Source organism: Medicago truncatula, chromosome 4 (assembly GCF_003473485.1).
Source record: "Medicago truncatula cultivar Jemalong A17 chromosome 4, MtrunA17r5.0-ANR, whole genome shotgun sequence".
Taxonomy (NCBI): Eukaryota; Viridiplantae; Streptophyta; class Magnoliopsida; order Fabales; family Fabaceae; genus Medicago; species Medicago truncatula.
Window position 1 is genome coordinate 63690977 of NC_053045.1, and position 15040 is coordinate 63706016.

The 15040-nt window shown below is 34.8% G+C and overlaps 2 protein-coding genes across 2 annotated transcripts; both read left to right on the forward strand.

Moving 5' to 3' along the window:
- The first annotated feature begins 3596 nt into the window (after nucleotides 1-3596).
- LOC11446421 (death-associated inhibitor of apoptosis 1) lies at nucleotides 3597-4850 on the forward strand. The gene has a single exon (XM_003610439.4). The coding sequence runs from the start codon at nucleotides 3954-3956 to the stop codon at nucleotides 4605-4607; it is 654 nt and encodes a 217-aa protein (XP_003610487.1). The 5' UTR covers nucleotides 3597-3953; the 3' UTR covers nucleotides 4608-4850.
- A 3582-nt stretch (nucleotides 4851-8432) lies between these two features.
- On the forward strand, nucleotides 8433-14748 carry LOC25494301 (1-aminocyclopropane-1-carboxylate oxidase). The gene is made up of 5 exons (XM_039832924.1): nucleotides 8433-8723; nucleotides 9058-9284; nucleotides 9505-9632; nucleotides 13909-14114; nucleotides 14299-14748. Exons 1-5 carry the CDS (start codon nucleotides 8619-8621, stop codon nucleotides 14509-14511), a joined length of 879 nt encoding a protein of 292 aa, XP_039688858.1. The 5' UTR covers nucleotides 8433-8618; the 3' UTR covers nucleotides 14512-14748.
- Nucleotides 14749-15040: the final 292 nt, after the last annotated feature.

Here is a 15040-nt window from a genome sequence, read left to right on the forward strand (position 1 = left end):
GATCTGCTTTTGAGTAATTTTGATTTTGATGCTTGTTTTTCTTTTAAATTAGTTGTTGATAAATAAATAAATAAATAATTAGTTTGAATAAGTCTTATTTTAGAAACAATTGGGAGAGGAAAAAAGTTCTAGTATGAATTTGTGTTGTTCTGAGCAGTAAAGAAAATGGTGGACGTGGGTTAGTTTCAATCCCATGAGGTTGAAGACAAAGTAAACAAGATATGGTGTGAGTAGTCTATGATTAAATCAGATTAAATAGTATAAAATAGCTTTCCCATGGTGGGAAACAACTTTCCTTTCCCATGCTAAATGGCACCCAAATATTATGCAATGGACATGTTAATAATTTGGATTTAAGACAGTCACGCAGTAAAAGATAAACTAACAAAAGTGTTGCACTGCTTTTTTAAGGTGGCATTTAACATAGGAAAGGGTAAAGGTTTCCTACCATGAAAAAGTTAATTTTAACCACTAAATCAAATAAAGAGCACACATTTATTATAGTCTCTCATCACCATATTATTTTCCACACCATCTTCCAACACTATCCTTTCTCCTTCATGCCTCACTCACCCACCATCACTAACATCAAATCTACCGCCCCATTTTTTTTTTCAGAAGAAGTAAAATAGATTTTTTTTTTCTGCCCTAGTTTTTGCCAAAAAAACACAAAAATACCCCACTTTTTCGAAAAATTGCTGAAATGCCCTACTTTTTCAAGGGCTTCTGGTACCACTCCACTTGGAGTTGCGGGGTACCCTAAAAGTTGGTAAAATTTTGTCCTTATTAACCCCTCTACTTGAAGTTGCGGGGTATTTTTTCATTTTATTTTAATTTTTTGTAATACCACTCCATCTTGACTTGCGAGGTATTTTCTTATTTTTTTTTTTAATTTTTAAATACCCCTGTACTTGGAGTAGAGTGGTATAATAAGGACAAAAAAAAAATTGAAGGATAGGGATACGTGTATGCATGCATAAATAATAATAATAATAATTTAATTTAAAAAAACTAATTAAAATTATACAACAAATAAAACACCATAAAATCTACAATTATTATGAAACGTGTATTATTTCATCTACTATAAATACTTCATTTCATTTTTCAATTTATCACACCATTTCAACTTATAATATTAATTTAGGCATTAATAAAAAAGTAATTATAATAATAATCATAATATATATAAAATAAAAAACTTACGACACATATTCTCGCTTATCCCTATCCTTCAAATTTTTTTTGTCCTAATTATACCACTCTACTCCAAGTAGAGGGGTATTTAAAAATTTTTTTAAAAAAAAAACAAGAAAATACCCCGCAAGTCAAGATGGAGGGGTATTTAAAAAAAAAAAAAATTAAAAAATGGGAAAATACCCCGCAACTCCAAGTGGAGGGATATAATAAGGACAAAATTTTCACCAACTTTTAGGGTACCCCGTAGCTCCAAGTGGAGTGGTACCAGAGACCCCTGAAAAAGTAGGGCATTTTTGCAATTTTTCAAAAAAAGTGGGGTATTTTTGTGTTTTTTGGCAAAAACTAGGGCAGAAAAAAAAAATCAGTAAAATACACAAAGTAACTAAAATGGATTTTGTTTTGGTTAACCATGTAACCCAAAAAAAAAAAAAAAAAAAAGATCTTTAAAAAAGAGGAAGATACCAACGGCCAAATTCTAATTCAACTGTATAATGCAATTTTAATGCTTTTTTAAAAGTTTGTATTGTTGTTCGATGCTGAAAATTATCACTTAACAATGTTATAACAGGATCAACAATAGAGAAAACAATCACTCCCCGTTCATCATGTCTGGCAAAATACATCCAAAAACTACCCAACTTCAAATGTTTACGTTTTCGAAAAATTGGATGCATAACCAAAACGATATGAACTTTTAAAAAGCATTATAGAGAGATGTGCGGTGGCTCTCCGGTCACCACCACCATTCGTCTGGGTTTGAATTTCGTTCTTCAATTCCGATTGCAGTGGTGACCGGAAACTCGCCCACGGTGGTGTGTGGTGGCTCTCCGGCGAGTTGCCCATAATGCAAGAAGAATTATAACAATATAAAGATCTCATCACGAAGAAGACAAATTTGATGTATGTTTTTCTTGAGCATGCTCAAGGTGGCCGGAAATGGCATCCGAAAGTAATGATCCAAAAATTTGATTTTGTGTGTAAACATGTATTTCTTCATTTGATATTTGATTTAGAATAAATGAAATTAAATTCTTTCATTTTCTAGTAGTTTTCTTTTTATTGAGAATTGATTTTATTTGTTAGAGTTGTATGATTTTAATTTGATTTCTAGATCATAGTGCTTTCCCATATTAAATGCCACTTTTTTTAAAGCCTATTTGCTCTGGTCACAACTCGTTAAAAAAGCTCACAAGTTTTGTATAAAATGCGCAAATTAAAAATTTCCGAGCTTTAACATTGTTTAGAAAAATAAGCTTCATGGTTGATTAAATTAAAACATAGCATCAAGAAATTTAGTTCTTGGCAAGTGGGTCTATAATTTTGTACATCTTCACCGAGGCCGGCAACTTTTTTTCTTCTTTACTATAAATTACAAATTTTTCATTCAACGTATAAAAATAAATTAAATACATGCTAAAATAATTAATGAAAGAAGGGGAGCCAACCCAAAAGTGACTAAAGTAAAATGGTCATTGGTCAAGGATGTGTGTGAATTTTTAAAGAGTTACATCATGTGCTAAAAGGATAGGTTTTGAATTTGAAGTTAAACTTTTGTTGGTGTTACCATTTTGTAGGGATAGTATTTGGATGACATAAAATTTGATGATATTAGCCACCGACAATGTCACAACCTTATAAAAGAGAGAGAAGAAAGTCGTTCGCGACATTATGATTGACCAATGTCACCAAATTATATGTCACCCAATTGCTACCCTTTTTGTAGGAAGATAATTGTATATATTTTTTAAGTGTTCTTTGAATTTCTTGAAACGTGAATTATCCTTTCATCTTAAATTTATTATGAAAATGTCAAATGCATCTAAAGGTCTTTAAGTTTTTCATTTTTCCCAAAGTCGTCCTTTAAGTTTCAAAAGTCTCAAACAAGTTCTTTTAGTTTTTGAATCGTTTCAAACAAGTCATATTGTAGATAGCATAGTTGGTAATTGCTTCTTTGAACTCATCTTTGATACCAAATCTGGCTCCTAACACCCACTTAAAATTAGTCATCTTTTTAGGCATGACAAATGGTGGATAATGCTCTTTGTTGCTATCATCTAAATCATCACCATCATCCTCTAAAAGGACTTGTTTGAAACGATTCAAAGTACTTGTATTTATTATTAGGTTTTACTCACAAAAGCCTTCAAAGTACTTTTTAAGAATTTTAAATCAAATCGTTATTCATTAAATATGTATTTTTTAATAAATAATTGTTGTTTGTTAATAAAAAAAAAAATTCAATTTTATTTGTTATTACGCATATTAGATAAACTCTTAAAATAAACATCGGCGAAAACATTTTTTTATGAAACGTAAATACAGGTTCAACAACAAATTTTAATGTAAAAATTACGTTCGAGAAGAAAAAAAAAAACTTGAAATTCAGACATTTTTTAAGAGGAAAATCCTGACTACCATTTCCTCATCTTTGTTTGTTGTCTCTCTCTCTCTCTCTCACACACACAAATCTCAATCTCTTCTTCTTCTAAATTGTCCCCTCTTCACTTTACTTCCCTTTCTTATCTCTCACACACTTCCTTCCAACAAACTTTCCAATTTGAACGAATGAGTGTCCAAATTAATCTATTTTAATTTTATTTATTCATACTTTGGACACTTCTTTCTTCTCTTTTTCTCTGTTCCCCCATGATTTATACTACCGTACAACGCACCTCACCGGATCTCGCTTCTATCTGATCCGTTTCATCTATTTCTTTCTTTCTTTCTTCGCAACTTCTAGAAACCGGGTCAATATGAGTCAACTCGGTCTCATATTGCAGGAATCACTTCGTTCTCAGAGAGAATCAAGAACCATTCTCGGTTTATTAACCGAACAAATGGACGCTTTAGATTCAGGAACCACCAGAAGACGCAGTCTTAAAGAACGCTTCAGATTCACCGGTATGGGTTGTTGTGGTGCCACCTGGGTTTTCCGTCCAATTATCCGCCATGAACATCATCATCAACGAAACGAAGAAGGTGAAGCTACGGTTGAACAACAGCAACAGCTACAAGTTCAAGATCAAGATCCGAACCCAGTTGAACCGGAATGTGAAGCTCCGGCGGGTTCGTCTGGTTCTGGAATGAATCTAGCGGCGGCTTTGGCGGCGGAGCGGCAAATGAGGGTATCGGAGGAAGCCAGTGGCGGAGAAGGAGCAACGCCGTGGAGAGTTTCGTTGATGAAACTGTTGGAGGAAACGGAAGGTGAAAATGAGAGTAATGCTGGTGCGGTAGTTGTGGAAGGGAGTGATTCGGTGTGCTGCGTGTGCATGGGAAGAAAGAAAGGTGCAGCGTTCATACCGTGTGGACACACTTTTTGCAGAGTGTGTTCAAGGGAACTGTGGTTGAATCGAGGAAATTGTCCCCTTTGTAATCGTTCTATTCTCGAGATTCTCGATATTTTCTGAATTTCATTACCACTTTCTTGGATCCTTGAATCAATCCTCTTCCCATTTTCTTCATGTTAGTTAGGTGTAATAGTAACATGAGACTTTCAATTTCTTAAATTTTCTTTAGTTTGAATTTCGTGATAATTTAATTTTGGTAGATTTTTGTCTTTATCTTAGTATTGGGGGCAGTGGTGGGGACCTAAGCAATGCAGAAAAGCTTTTTCTAAATAAAGAATAAGATGAAGGAATTGTTACTTTTAATTTTATATGCTTGAAATTTTTAGTTATAAATTTGGTGGCCATTCGAAACTCTAGAAGGGGACTATTTTGACTGTTTTAGTGTTTTTATTTTTATTTTTTATCAAGTAGTTTAATGACTTAATATTCATTTTGTATATTGTAATGGCTCTGCTCACCGGGACGTATTTGATCATACTACTCTATTTATTTATTAGTTGCAATTGAGTTGGTAGGTTTTCAAATACATGAGGCGCGGTTGCCTTTAATGAGGTCATGTGAGAACTTTTGAAAGAGGGTTGTTGTGTACTTTGTGTTTGATTTTATGATGACGACAAGTGTGTGTTTATAAATTTTAATTTAAACGGTAAAACTCACTTTGGACTAGAATCTACACCGTCTGTCTAGAGCGGGGATGTTGCACAGTAATAGAAGAATATGGATAAGGAAAATAACATGAGTACATTTTTTTGATTTGATAGAGGAAGTAACATGTTTTTCTGAACAAGGTAAAATGGAAGGAAGTAACATGTTACATGATAGATGTGACAAAAAAAAATAGTGTTGGATTGGATAGACGTAAAAAAATTGATATTCTAAATAACATTATTGAATAAATAGATAAAATTTGGTTTACTAAGAAAAAAAGTCCATGTGAAACTCTGACAACATTTCTTTTATGAATGAGAGACACCAAATTTGACTCAGTGAAATGAAACTAATCAAACATTGACAAAATGGTAAAATAGAACTTTGTTGTCGAAGAAGCAACTGTAAAATTATAAAATAATTGATGGGTAGGAATGCAATTAGTAAATGACAACAGTTCATTTCTTAGCTGTCATGAAAAAAATTGTCCAACATTCCTCTCAATTATTGTTTATTTTTTTTTACGTATTTTATCAATGTATGGTGGTTTTTTCTAGATTACTTTTGAAGAATGGTGGATAATTTATCCACCAACTAATGAAAATGAGCAATTTTTTGGTGGGATCAAGATAGTTCATGGATACCACTTAAAAATGTGCTTATGTGGCTAATGTGTATTGGTTGTGGTAAATTACCCACCATTCTTCCATGGGTATCCTAGTTGTCACCATGTATGGTTAGTTGTATATGTGAAGTACCTTACTAACGCCAAATTTGGTATTACCCATTTTCGTAAGATTCAGCATAGCTCTTTCTCTTATTAATCTCTTAATAGTATATGGCACATTATTAGCGAGGCACATTATTAGGACCAAAGAACCCAAAAAAATATCATCAATTTCTTTGATAATAAATTATTTGGCACATGAACAACCATTTTTTTTTATAGGGAGGTGTATATAGAAATCTTTGTATATACGGGGATATACATAGAAAATTGAAACAAAAGGGCCAAAAATATTAACAAGCTTCAGTCCAGTCTTTCATCATGTCAATGTTTGGGCCTTTCAGTGAACTTTGTTATATGTATCCCCAAAAAATCAAATATTTCTATATACACCCACCACAGTAAAAACATTTAGGGCCCTCTACAAGCATGGGCCCTAAGCTGTCGCACCCCTGACCTATGCCTAAGGTCGGCCCTGTGTATGTATTTTGGTCTTGACATAAACTACTTAGGGCAAATTATATAGCTTTTCTTAACTCGTGATTACCTCGACTTTTATTTTGAAATCATTGCCACAATATCTAACAAGATATGAAGGTTTTTTCAGATTTTTTTCTCAATAAAATCTAATTGGTTTGCCTTTCAAGATGGTCCTAAAAGTATATATGTTGCGAAAATTGGAGGGTCAAGTATACAACATTTGGATGATTGCTCAATAGACACATCAAAATTGCTCATTTGGCTATGAAAAGTTGATCCGATAAAAAAAACTAATCGGAATTTACAACCTAATTGAGCGCGGAATTGAGGTGTCTATTACGTTATGAAAAGTTGATCCGATAAAAAAAACTAATCGGAATTTACAACCTAATTGAGCGCGGAATTGAGGTGTCTATTACGTTACTTTCTAACATTTGATAAATATGGAAAAAAAATTGTTTTTCCCACTTCACACAAAGCTAAGAAACACCATGAAATGACAAGTTTAGCCCCAAATTACATCAATAGTTAAATACCGCAAGTTAAAATTCATCGGCAGTTAACTTTCGTTGGGGTTAAACTTGTTATTTCATGGTGTTTCTTAGCTTTGTTTGAAGTGTGAAAAGCAATTTTCTAAATGTGGGGTTATATACCAAGAACCAAATTGGGCTCCAGTAGTGGTTGTTAGCAGAATGGGCCAAGGACCAAATGCAAAGGAGAAATTATTAGAGAAATTCTTTTTCCACCAGCTGCCTTTGTCGCGCGCCCTCCGTTTTGGCTATTTAAAGCGTATTTGATGTTTTTTAGATTATAAAAATCTGGACTATATCCCCTCCATTTTGGCTATTTTAAGCGTATTTAACATTTTTTTAGATTATAAAATTTGAACCGTATACAATTGTGCATATATTTTTTTTTTTTTGTCAAGTAGTTTAGTGGCTGAAGTTTACACATTTTAAATGTGAAGAAGTGGAGTGTTTGGGGTTCGAATCCCGACCTCTGCATATAATATACAATGTCCCTACAAACTAAGTTGAACTCACGGAAACATTTTGTGCATATTCTATTCAATTTTTTAAAATGAAATAATTTAAAATTGACAAGAAAATGTATTAATTCAACATAATTTATCATTTGAACACAATTTCATAATACATTTACAATAACATCATCATCTAATAAAGATAAAGATAAATAGAATACACCAAATAGTCAAATGCGATAATTATTTTGGGACTGAGGAAGTTGTAAGTACACTATATTCAACTTTTTATTTATGATAGCGGGAAGCAAACTAATAGTTAATAATAACAATTTGGTAAAATTCTCTCAAACAAAAATAACAATTTGGTAATATGATTTTTTTTAAACATGGTAAAATGACTTTTTTGTTTCTTCTATTTATTGCATTTGTTAACATGTTAAGTGACATTCATTTTTAAAACAGAGGTAGTAAAAATATGTGTATAGTGAATCACTTAGAATCTATACATAATGTTAGGTTTAATTGTGAGTGGTTAAATTTCGCATCGACTATAAATTGATTGAATGTTGAATAAATAAGATACATCACTTACATACCTAATTTTTTAAGGTTTTAGATCAAGATATGTTGTGTCATTCTCTTGCAGAGGAGGGGGAGTAGGGTCCTTGCATTGAGATCATTACATGTTTATTTGTGAGAGAATGAATCGATCGATAGTCTTTTATTCGTCTTACAAATGATACAGTTATAGTTATTTAAAAGGACTAAGTTGTAGGTAGGTTTATTTGTACTAAAAAAAATGCTTAATATGATATGATAGTACAATAAATCATGATTATTTCAACTATTAGGTATTATAAAAAATATATTCATTTGTAAAACCTCCAAATAAGATATTTTACCAGTTAACTTTCAATTTTCTATTACAACCTACAAGTTAGTCATTTTAAATAATTTTTAACTCACATGTTTCCTTAAAAAAAAACTCACTTTATGTGTTAAGATTTTTCTTTATGAATTTTATGTCAATGTGGGAGCTCGATATCATGAAGAACACACGAGAAGGTAACATCAGCACAACTTTTTCTCCTAATTATTTTTTAAATTAAATAATATATACTTCTTTCCTAGGCACTCTCCTTGAAGCCAAAGGCCAATAAATTGCACCCAAACAACACCACTCTTCACACTCTCACAGCAAATAGTCCTATAGTCACTGCCTATTAAACAAATGGAGAAGTTTCCAGTAGTTGACATGAAGAATCTTAACACTGAAGAGAAAGCATCAACCATGGAGATCATAAAAGATGCTTGTGAAAATTGGGGTTTCTTTGAGGTACATTTTCTTTTATGAGATTTCTTTGATGTACTCTATGATGCTAAGTTGGCCACATATATATTATATGCATACCAATTAGTAAGTTTTTAACTATAGGTGGTCATGACTCATGATAGTTTTCAGGATCAAACCCGAAACCTCCTGCGTAAAACTCATGCATATCTCTTAACTCACTAACCGAACTACCTACGCGACGTACTAATTAGTACTTAACTGATAACTCTCCTTTAAAAGACTGATTTCCCCTGCATATTCATGCCGTGCCCTTGTGTTTGAAGGCTTTGTTTATTTGTTTCTTATTTGTGGATTTTCCTTATGTTGTTTGATGCAGTTGGTGAACCATGGGATATCCATAGAGTTCATGGACAAAGTTGAGAAGCTGACAAAAGAAAACTACAAGAAGCGTATGGAGCAAAGGTTCAAAGAAATGGTAGCAAGCAAAGGTTTAGAGTTTGCTCAGTCTGAAATTAATGACTTGGATTGGGAAAGCACTTTCTTTTTGCGCCACCTTCCTAACTTTAACATATCAGAGATCCCTGATCTTGATCATGACTACAGGTCATTATTTATTCTCAATATAAATCACGCACGTCTCTTATTTTAAATTGCGGTTTGAACCTTTATATTGCGAGAAAATGTAGTTGATACGGTCAAAATTACGATTATGATGATAAAAAATACTTTTTATTGTGGTTGCATAATGCAATTTAAAACCATGATCTAGGTATATTTTTATGTACGTTTGGTCACATAAACTTTTTTGTGTTATTAATTTTAGGAAGATAATGAAGGAATTTGCAGTGGAACTTGAGAACCTGGCTGAGCTACTTCTTGACTTTCTGTGTGAGAATCTTGGGCTAGAGAAAGGTTATTTGAAGAAAGTCTTTCATGGATCCAAGGGACCAAATTTTGGGAATTCTGCTCATTATCCAAACATTATCGCTCATTTTCAAAGTAAAAGTCGAAAATGCCCCTACGCATGTTAACTTGTGTATCTTGAGTTAACATGCGCTAGTTATAAGGAGAACATGACTTAAGTCACGCAGCGTGAGTTAAGTCACGTAGCGCATGTTAACTTGCGTTAAGTACTATTTTCGTTCAAAACCCAGTAGGCAACCACAAAGCTCCATTTTTTCTTTCCCTCCACCTGCAAAAACCCCAAAAGTGCGAAATTTTGGGTAAAAATCTTCATTCCAAATCATTGTAAATCGTCAGGAAACAAGTTTCTACGCTCATCAAGCATCAAAGAATATGTAATGAACGTTCAAAACTTTTTCATTTTTGCTGGTAGTTTCGTTTTTCATTTCAGTAGGTGTAGGGCTCAGCGTGAGTTAACTCACGCTAGGTGTAAGGGCAACATGACTTAAGTTGCGTAGGTAGATAGCACTAGCGTGAGTTAACTCACGCTACTGACAGTAGCTCAGAATTTAAAATTTTGTGCCATTTTTTTTATTTGCTTTGCTTGCTGCACAAGTCACTTATTTATTTTTTCTTTGTTTTTTATTTTATTTTTATTGAGTAGCCATTGAGTGGCATGGTTGAAAATGTGGCGGAGGATGTCGTTGAGCCGAAACCGGGCAAAATCAAAGCTTCCGGCGTAGGTTCCGGCGAAGGCAAACCAACCAATGATGTGAAGTTTAAAGTGAAAATTCATTTTCAAGTTGAAGCTCACATAGTTCACAACCAAGCAAAATCGGTATCTACCGGTAACTTTGAAGAGAAGCCTAAACCGGTACCTACCGGTGTTCGTGTTATTCAAGTAAACACCGGGTCATTTTTTACAACAAATGAAAGATGGAAAGATCGAGAAGAATTACTTGGTTGGGTTCGTTGACAAGCGGGTAGGGCGGAATTTACTATTTCTATAGATAAATCTAGTACTATAGTGTCATACATGACGATGCAATGTGAGAAGAGTGGAGAATACAAGCCACCTAAGACGAGGAAGAAACCGAAGCTTGAAGGCACGGGCTCAAGGAAATGTAATTGTCCGTTTAGGTTGAAATGTTTCTTTGAAAAAAAAAACACAAGAATGGTGGATTGCAATGCTTTGTGGAGTTCACAACCATGACTTGACGCCAAATTTATCCGGCCACCTTCTTGCGGGTCGACTAAGAAGGGAGGAGAAGCAAAGAGTTATCCTCACGGATTTGAAGGAAAAAAACAAAGAAAGTGTGACACTCATCAAGCAAGTGTATAATGCACAAACTAGATGGCGCAAGGGGCAAAGAGAGAACAAGACCGAGTTGCAATACTTGATTACAGAGTTGGAGAAGCATCGATATGTCTACTTCACAAGAGCTAATAGCGAGTTAACCACACTTGAAGATTTATTCTTTGCTCACACAAAATCAATTGATATGCTCAACACTTTTCCCACCGTTTTGGTCATGGACTCCACCTACAAAACCAATACCTACCGAATGCCTTTATTTGAGATTGTTGGTGTTACCTCTACCAAATTGACCTATTCGGTTGCGTTTTCCTTTCTTTCCTTTGAAAGAGAGAATAAATTCATATGGACACTTGAGATGTTGGTTGGTCTTTTGACCTCAAAAAACAACATGCCTAAGGTGATTGTCACCGATAGGGACCCCGCTTTGATGAAAGTCGTTTCCGAAGTTCTCCTAAAACGGACCATGTGCTTTGCTATTTTCATATTGGGAAGAATGTCAAATCTAGGTGCATCACGGATTGTAGAGTCAATCCCAAGCCAAAGAAAGGAAAAGGAAAAGTTGTTGACAAAGATGCGAAGGAAGCGGATGATGACAAGCATTGTGAGCTTGTTAAGAAAATAGTGAGGGCTTGGAGAGATGTGGTTAACTCTCCTACGGAGGATTCATTTGCAATTGCATGGTTGACATTCAAAGATGAGGTATGCGGACCATTTCCATTGTTTGTTGAATATGTTGAAGAAACTGTTTTGCCCATTAAGAAACATTTTGTGAGGGCATGGACGAATAAATACTTGCATCTAGGGTGTAGAAGCACCAACATTATTGAATCGGCTCATGCACAATTAAAAAGGTACTTGAGGAGTAGCATGGGAGACTTGGCATCATGTTGGGATGAAATTGACAAAATGTTGAAAAACCAATTTGGTGAGATACAAGGGAGTTTTGGGAGGAGCATAACCGTCATGGTACACAAATACAAAAAAAAAAAAACAAATTATTCTCGGAGTTGGAGGGGTATGTCTCTAAGGCCGTTTTGGGTTTCATTGATGATGAATTTGAACGCTCTAGGAGATTTGGGTTTGCTAAAGAAGATTGTGATTGTGTACAAATGGCAACGTTCGGGTTGCCTTGTGCTTGTATTCGTGCCGGGAAGAGAAAGAAAAAATTGCATATTCTTTTGGATGAAATACACCCTCATTGGCGAAGGTTAAGTATAATTGGAGAAGAGGTTGATGCCAATTTTTTCGTTACGGAGGAATGGGACGCCGTTCAAAAACGTATCAAGAGGGCCCCTTACAAGATGAAACTCTTCATCAAATACAAGTTGTGTGAACTTGGATTTCCGGAGGAAACGATGTTGAAGCCACCTCCAAGAAAATTGGCCACCAAGGAGGCACCTAAAAGGGTGAAGTCTACACCGAAAACGAGGTCCACGGGTTGAATCCCCTCTAGGTGGGAGACTATTGATGCTCAAAATCCCGATAGTCAATGCTCACATGCCAAGAGTAATGTTCCAAAGACTAAAGGTTCGCGTCTTGGCACTTGGTCCCGCTCACAAAATTCAACTCCTACTTCAAAAAAGGAACCTTATTTGCAAATATCATACATTTCATAAATTCCAAATCTCATGAGACCTTTTGTTGAAGATATTTTGAATGTTAAAGGGGATGGTAATTGTGGTTTCCGGGTCGTAGCTATGCACATGGGATTGAATGAGGATAGTCATGTTTTGGTTCTTCATGCACTTATTAATGAGTTGAAAAATCACAAGAGTGACTACTTGCCGTTTTATACTACTGAGAGGCGTTACAAAGAGATCTTCGATGGTTTACACCCTCCAACAAGTAAAAATGGTGATGCGCCACCGGAGAAGTGGTTGACCACTCCGGATATGGGTCACATAATTGCTAGTTGCTACAATAGACCCGTTGTTCTATTGAATTTGCCCAAAATGGGTGGTGAATGTGAGACATATTTCCCAATCCGAAGTGCTCCACCACTTAATCCACATTCCAACATAATGTGTCTTTGCTTAATTCCGGAACACTTTCTTCATGTGAAGTTGAAAGAAAATTGTCCGCTACCACCTCCTTCTAAGGAGTGGATGACTCACAAGATTGGTGTGGCGGAGCAATGGCTTTTTCAGTTTTTGGATAGACAAGCCGCCTTCGATGAGCTCATGTCTAAGGAGCCGATGCCGCCAAATAAACCAACAAATGAGCACAATCCTATTAATTTGGACACTCCGGAAAAGCCAAAGCAAGAGATCGAAGTCATGGATGAAGACGAAGAATATGCACTATCACTAGTCTAGTTAGATAGGTTATGACACTTTTGGGTCGGTCGGTGTTCGTCCTATTTTTTGGTGGTATTACACCCCGACATATTTTTTGGTGGCCGGTTGTGTAATTTTGATATTTATGGCCAACATGTAACTAATATTATATAAATATATGAAATGAATTATTTTGGATCGTTTACGTGTCATTAAGCGTGTTTAAATTATTACGGGTAATTACCGGCGAATTTGTGAAATTTGGACCGTTTGGATCGTTTATGTGTGATTACGTGATTGTGAGAAAAACGATGTTTTTGAGTAATTTGGATCGATTATGTCGTGTTATCCGGTAATCTTGTTAAACTGACGTAATTCGGTTAAGTTATGAATGTGGCGTGATTACGGGTCATTCTACACTTTTCAGGTTTCAGTTCTGTTACTGCACTGCATTTATTGCAGTTTCTGTTGTCTGCAATGAACGTGAGTTAACTCACGCTAGTGCAAATGGCAACATGAGTTAACTCACGTTGCACAATACACTAGCGCATGTTAACTTGCGCTAAGCATTCAACAAATAACTCACAAATAACACTAGTGCATGTTAAGTCACGCTACTTATCTTAAGTTACGTTATAATTTGCACTAGCGCGTGTTAACATGCGTAGGGGCATTTCGGTCATTTGCTTTGGAAATGAGCGAATCCATTTAAATAATGAGCAGAATTCAAATTTTGGAACCAAAGTTAGCAACTACCCTCCTTGTCCTAAGCCAGATCTTATCAAAGGACTCAGAGCCCATACAGATGCTGGTGGCATAATTTTACTCTTCCAAGATGACAAGGTTGGCGGACTTCAGCTCCTTAAAGATGGCCAATGGATTGATGTCCCACCAATGCGCCATTCCATTGTTATCAACCTTGGTGACCAAATTGAGGTATAGTACTAATCTATATGTAACTACAAAATATATATAGGTTTGAAATTGTGTTTGCGATGTTGTTGTAGAGACCTCAATATCCGTTATATTACGGCTGCAATATAAAACTGTCTGCTAGTTTATGCATCATTGATTTTCTTCGTTAATATAATTCTTTGTTGTTTATGATAAAAATATATAGGTGATTACCAATGGCAAATACAAGAGTGTGTTGCACCGTGTAATTGCTCAAACAGATGGGAAAAGAATGTCCATAGCTTCATTTTATAATCCAGGCAATGACGCAGTGATCTCTCCAGCACCAGCCTTGGTGAAGGAATTAGATGTGACAAACCAAGTTTACCCAAAGTTTGTTTTTGATGATTACATGAAACTCTATGCTGGCCTTAATTAAATGCCAAGCCAAAGAGAGAGCCAAGATTTGAAGCTATGAAGGCCATGGAATCCAACATTCCCATACCAACTACCTGAACATATGATGAGAAAAGTCTATGTATAAATTAATTTTGTATGTTTATTTGCTAAGGTTTCTGAATGCTTTTGGTCTCTTTGATTTGTAGCATAAATAAATATGTAATATATAGTTCCAAAAATAAAATATTAGCTTGATATGATAGTTTGTGATGGTTAAGTTGGTGTCACGTTGCATCACTGTTTTATAAAGTAGAGCCGGATCTTAGCAATGTTATATTATAAAGAACGATGTCATGATTCATCCGACTTATTATGCTTTGGAAGAATCATCACTTCACTTCACTTTACAATATATAAAAACAACGTACTACCAAAATTACTTAACTTCCCAAACCTAATTTTGTTTTAAACTTTTTCCTTTATAATTTTAGGGTTATTTTTGTCAAATTCACCGTCAAAATCCACTTTACTAAAACCCACCACTTTCTCACCTTTCTTTATTAGTAATA

What these genes read in the sequence shown, in the direction of transcription:
- LOC25494301 (XM_039832924.1), top strand. Translation starts at nt 8,619, where the DNA reads ATGGAGAAGTTTCCAGTAGTTGACATGAAGAATCTTAACACTGAAGAG. An exon ending in AAAATTGGGGTTTCTTTGAG is followed by an intron (nt 8,724 to 9,057) that starts GTACATTTTCTT and finishes TGTTTGATGCAG; the next exon opens with TTGGTGAACCATGGGATATC. An exon ending in ACCTTGGTGACCAAATTGAG is followed by an intron (nt 14,115 to 14,298) that starts GTATAGTACTAA and finishes AAAAATATATAG; the next exon opens with GTGATTACCAATGGCAAATA.
- LOC11446421 (XM_003610439.4), top strand. Translation starts at nt 3,954, where the DNA reads ATGAGTCAACTCGGTCTCATATTGCAGGAATCACTTCGTTCTCAGAGA.